The 4,446-nt window shown below is 50.9% G+C and overlaps 1 protein-coding gene across 1 annotated transcript; it reads right to left on the reverse strand.

The window, feature by feature from the left end:
* Nucleotides 1–2,193: 2,193 nt before the first annotated feature.
* On the reverse strand, nucleotides 2,194–3,711 carry LOC118570317 (sperm motility kinase 2B-like). Its single transcript, XM_036168707.1, has one exon. The coding sequence runs from the start codon at nucleotides 3,709–3,711 to the stop codon at nucleotides 2,194–2,196; it is 1,518 nt and encodes a 505-aa protein (XP_036024600.1).
* Nucleotides 3,712–4,446: the final 735 nt, after the last annotated feature.

Genomic DNA, 4,446 nt, shown 5'->3' on the forward strand with positions numbered 1-4,446 from the left:
AAACAACCCCATCTGTGAGGAACTTGTTCACTCCTGGCACACTGAAGAGACCTTTTAGAGTCAGTATTCACCAACCTGTGGTGTATACAACAGGAATCTGCCCTTGAGGAGCAGAACCACTCCTCAGGATGCCGAAGTCTATGTGTCTATGAGAAATACCTGGTCAAGGGAAGTGCACTGACTGGTGGTGGCTGCCTGGTCCCTCATGTGGCAGTCCTCTCCACCATCTCCAGCAATCTCCACTGTCTCTCAGCACTCCCACTATCCAAGTACCTCATGTCCCAGAACCCCCCAACCCCCCTCCCACTGTCCCAGTGATGGGGGAATGTCTTTCTGTACACTGTGAATATGTGTTGCTCTGATTGGTAGATAAATAAAGCCATTTGGCCTTTGGCAAGGCAGCTTAGAGGCAGGCAGGAAATCAAAAGGAGAGACAGGAAGAAGGCGGGGAGAGACACCAGCAAGGCACCCAAGGAGCACCATGTAATGTTAATAGTTATGGGCTGATTTAAGATATAAGAGCTAGATAGCAAAAATCTTGAGCCATTGCCATGCAGTTATAATTAATATAAGCCTCTGTGTGTTTACTTGGGGGATGCAAGTGGGAGAGATTTGTCCTGATCACAGGACTGGGACACAGGAAATCTTCCAGCTACATCCCAGCACCCCATTGCCCCAGCACCTCCACTGTCCCAGCACCCCCACTGTCCCAGCATCCCCCACTGTCCCAGCACCCCCCACTGTCCCAGCACCCCACTGTCTCAGTACCCCACTGTCTCAGTACCCCCACTGTCCCAGCACCCCACTGTCTCAGTACCCCCCACTGTCTCAGTACCCCCACTGTCTCAGTACCCCCACTGTCTCAGTACCCCCCACTGTCCCAGCACCCCACTGTCCCAGCACCCCACTGTTTCAGCACCTCATGTCCTAGTACCACATTGTCCCAGCAACCCCATTGTCCCAGCACTTCATGTCCCAGCACCCCATTGTCCCAGCACCCCACTGTCTCAGTACCCCTACTGTCCCAGCACTCCACTGTCCCAGCACCCCACTGTCTCAGCACCTCAATGGCAGGGGTTGATGTTCTCAAGTCATCTGAGCATATGCTTAGATAAGACACGTTGCAGTCATCAGCTTGGAGAGGGGTTCCTCATCAGCAACACAGTATGCTTGCCTCTTCTTCCAGCTCCGGCTCCCAGGGAACAGTTCAGTTCTAGGAATATCTGTGTCTTCTAGGAATATTGGTGTTCAGGTAAACCAAACATTTTCCTAATCAGATGGTGTCTGGCTTCAGGAGTAGTCAGTCAGCGATTCCCACAGGGATAGGGAAGCCAGGGGGTCAGCTGCTGCTGCTGTGTCTTTTCTTGGACCGTGTGTCTGAAATCACCTGTTTCTACTCAGGACCAGACAGAATTTCCAGATGACACCGTGAAAGAGACAAGATAATTTGTTCTGGACAAAAGAAATAATGAAGTAGATTTAATTACTTCTTAGAACACTGTCTCGGGGTTTTGACTTGCCTTACTCTATCATGTCTTCTTTTTCTACTTCCCAGTTGAACTCTTTGAAAGAAATCTTTTAGAAATGTTTTCTATAAAAACCTGTGCATTGCTAGGTTTTAGGAACAAAGGGATAATCAGTATGTGAAAGACTGTGCACGCGTGCAGGAGGACTGACTGTCTCCAGCAACCAGCACACTCTATACTAGGATGCTGAGTTGATGGAGTTGTTGGTTATCGGTTTTGAGGCTTATGGAATGTGATGTTGCTTTTGAAAACTTGAGACTCTGTTCTGCAGCTCTTGTGACTGGCGGCCACATGTGCTAGGGCTGGCTGGTGGCCCCTGGAAGGGTCCCTGCGCCCATGGTCCTGCAGTCCTCATCTTGTGGGAGCTGTTGGCTTTGGGAGGAGATGGAGTCCAGGTGAAGAGATGAGGTCAGCGAGAGAACCTTCTAGAGTGGGGTCCGCATCTGTGGTACTGAGTCCATGCTGGGAAGAGGAGAACTAGAGAGAGGGGAAAGGTTGAGGTAGGAAAGAACGTAAGCACTTAGAGAAGGCAGGACTTGTGCTGAAGAGACAGGGAAATAGAAATCAGCAATGGAGGCGGGACCAGCTCGGAGCAGACAGGAAGGATGAAGCACAAGGGTAGCTGGGCCATGCCTGCTGCTTGTTCTCCAGACGCCCTCCTTGTGCCTCATTTCTGAGGGGAGACGCTGCTCTGACCCCGACGAGGTTTCTTCCTTGATGGACAGCAGCAACACAGTCTTGTCATGGCATTTCCTATCCTCCTTGGCCATGCCCTCAAGCCTCTGCGCTGGCCCTGGCTGTGGGTGGACTTGCCCTCTGCTGAGGCGCTGTGGGAGCGTGAGCTGTCTTCTGTGTCCTCACTGATGCTGCTCTTTGAGTAAATGCAGGGAGCACTCCTGGCGTGATGGTGGACTTGGTCCAGTGTGGATGTCCTCTGGAGTGGCCTATAGAGAGGAAGAGCTGGCCCGGTGGCATTTTTGCCCCCTCTTTGACCTGCCTGCTGGCCATAGGCAGACACCTGACCATTAGTGGATGACCCTCTGAGCAAGGCTCCAAGGGTAGGCTCACTTCCCCTCCTCCTTGGTGCTAGAGGGAAAGCAACAGGATCCTCTAGGGAAGGGAATGGTGTCGCCCCTGGATTCGTGGCCTGAGCACGTGTTGTGCAGCCATGCCCCTGGAGAGCCTGCCCTTGCAGCAAGCAATAGGACGCCATGGCCTGGTCGAATTTCCTCTGGTGTAATGAATCTTTGATATCCTGGGCTTGGAACCCAATATGTTCCATGGCTTTCACAATTGCAGGGTCAAGCAGGCTGGGGACCATTTCTTCACAGTGATTTGGTAAAGCCTCCGTGTCTTTCCTGAGCCAGGGGTGTGTTTTCACTTCATCCACTGTCGGCCTAAGCTTGGGGTTGACTGTCATTAAGAGGCTAAGCAGGTCCTGGAGTTCTACTGACAGGCCCAAGGGGACAGGATACTTCCCTGACACAACCTGCCTCCGCAGCTCCGGTATATTGACAGCACCAAATGGGACCTTACCGACTACCATGAAATATAAGACTACTCCCAAGGTCCATATGTCGACCTTGGGGCCATCATAAAGTCTGCCAAGGAAGAGTTCAGGGGCACCAAAGGAGTAGGCGCCACAGTGCCGGCTTAGCCTTTGCCCAGGCTTGACTTGGGTGCCGAGGCCAAAGTCGATGATTTTGACTTTTCCCTTCCCATCCAGCATGATATTATCTGGTTTCAGGTCCCTGTGAATTATACCTTGGTCATGGCAATAGCTCACACCTGCTATTATTTGCCTGAAGATCCCCCGGGCCTCATTTTCCGGCAGATGGCCAGCCTTTCGGACATATTGATAAAGCTGTTGTCCCTCAGCCAGCTCCATGATGAGGTATGTTCTCTTCTCAGACTCAATCACTTGGATCAGTGAGATGATGTTGGGGTGGTTGGTTATCATCATTATTTCTACCTCAGACCCGACTGGCTGGCACCACTCCTTTTTTCGAAGTACTTTGACGGCCACGGGGGTACCCGTGAGGCGGTGGTGGGCCAGCTGGACCTTGGCATTGCTCCCGTGGCCAATGGTCCTCAGGATTCTGTATTGAGACTGGAAGCTTTCCTCTTCAAAGATGCTGGGCACGGGGCTTGGGTCTGGTGACTCCTCCTCACTAGGTGAAGACATTGTAGCTAAAAATCACTGCAAATGTTACCTAAAAAGAAACAAACGGAAGAAGGAAAGGAGGATGACATATAGGATAGTAAAACCTAGAAAAAGAAAATAAGAATAATGAAAAAGGTGGGAGAAAATAAAATCTAAAAGAAAAATGAAATCTAAAGGACTCTCTACTTGGGATGTCCAGTGACCTCAGCACTGGGACTCAGGTAAGTAATGTTCATTCTAGTTCCTTCTGGTTCTCCATCACAACATTTCCAGCCTCATCCCCAGCTCTGTAGCAAACTGCTTGCAGATGCCTCTCTCCTCCCACTCTACTTCTATTTCCTGGGAACTCCACTGAACCTGGCTGTGGACCCAGCTTTACCCCTTCTAGTGAGTCTTATCAGTCCCTGCCTCATACCTAGAAACACTTTCTACCTGGGACACCGCCACCATCACCACCACCCCCTGCTCCCGTGGCTTCATCTGACAGGGATTCTGGAAGGTGAATCACAATATACTTCCCATTCTCCAGTATGGTCTCTCCATTCTCACAGCCTAGTAACAACATGCTTACAGGTCTCCCCCAACCCCCCCATGCCTCAACTCCATTTACTGGAGACCCAGAGTCTCCCGTCCCTTTCATCCTTGTCTCTCCACATCATTTTTTTTTTCATTACTGCAATCTATTTGTAGAAGCCCCCTTTCCTACCACACCTACAACCACTGGACACTCTGGCTTTTGGTGTGTCCCTTAGGTCT

This window comes from Onychomys torridus, chromosome 19 (genome assembly GCF_903995425.1).
Source record: "Onychomys torridus chromosome 19, mOncTor1.1, whole genome shotgun sequence".
NCBI lineage: Eukaryota > Metazoa > Chordata > Mammalia > Rodentia > Cricetidae > Onychomys > Onychomys torridus.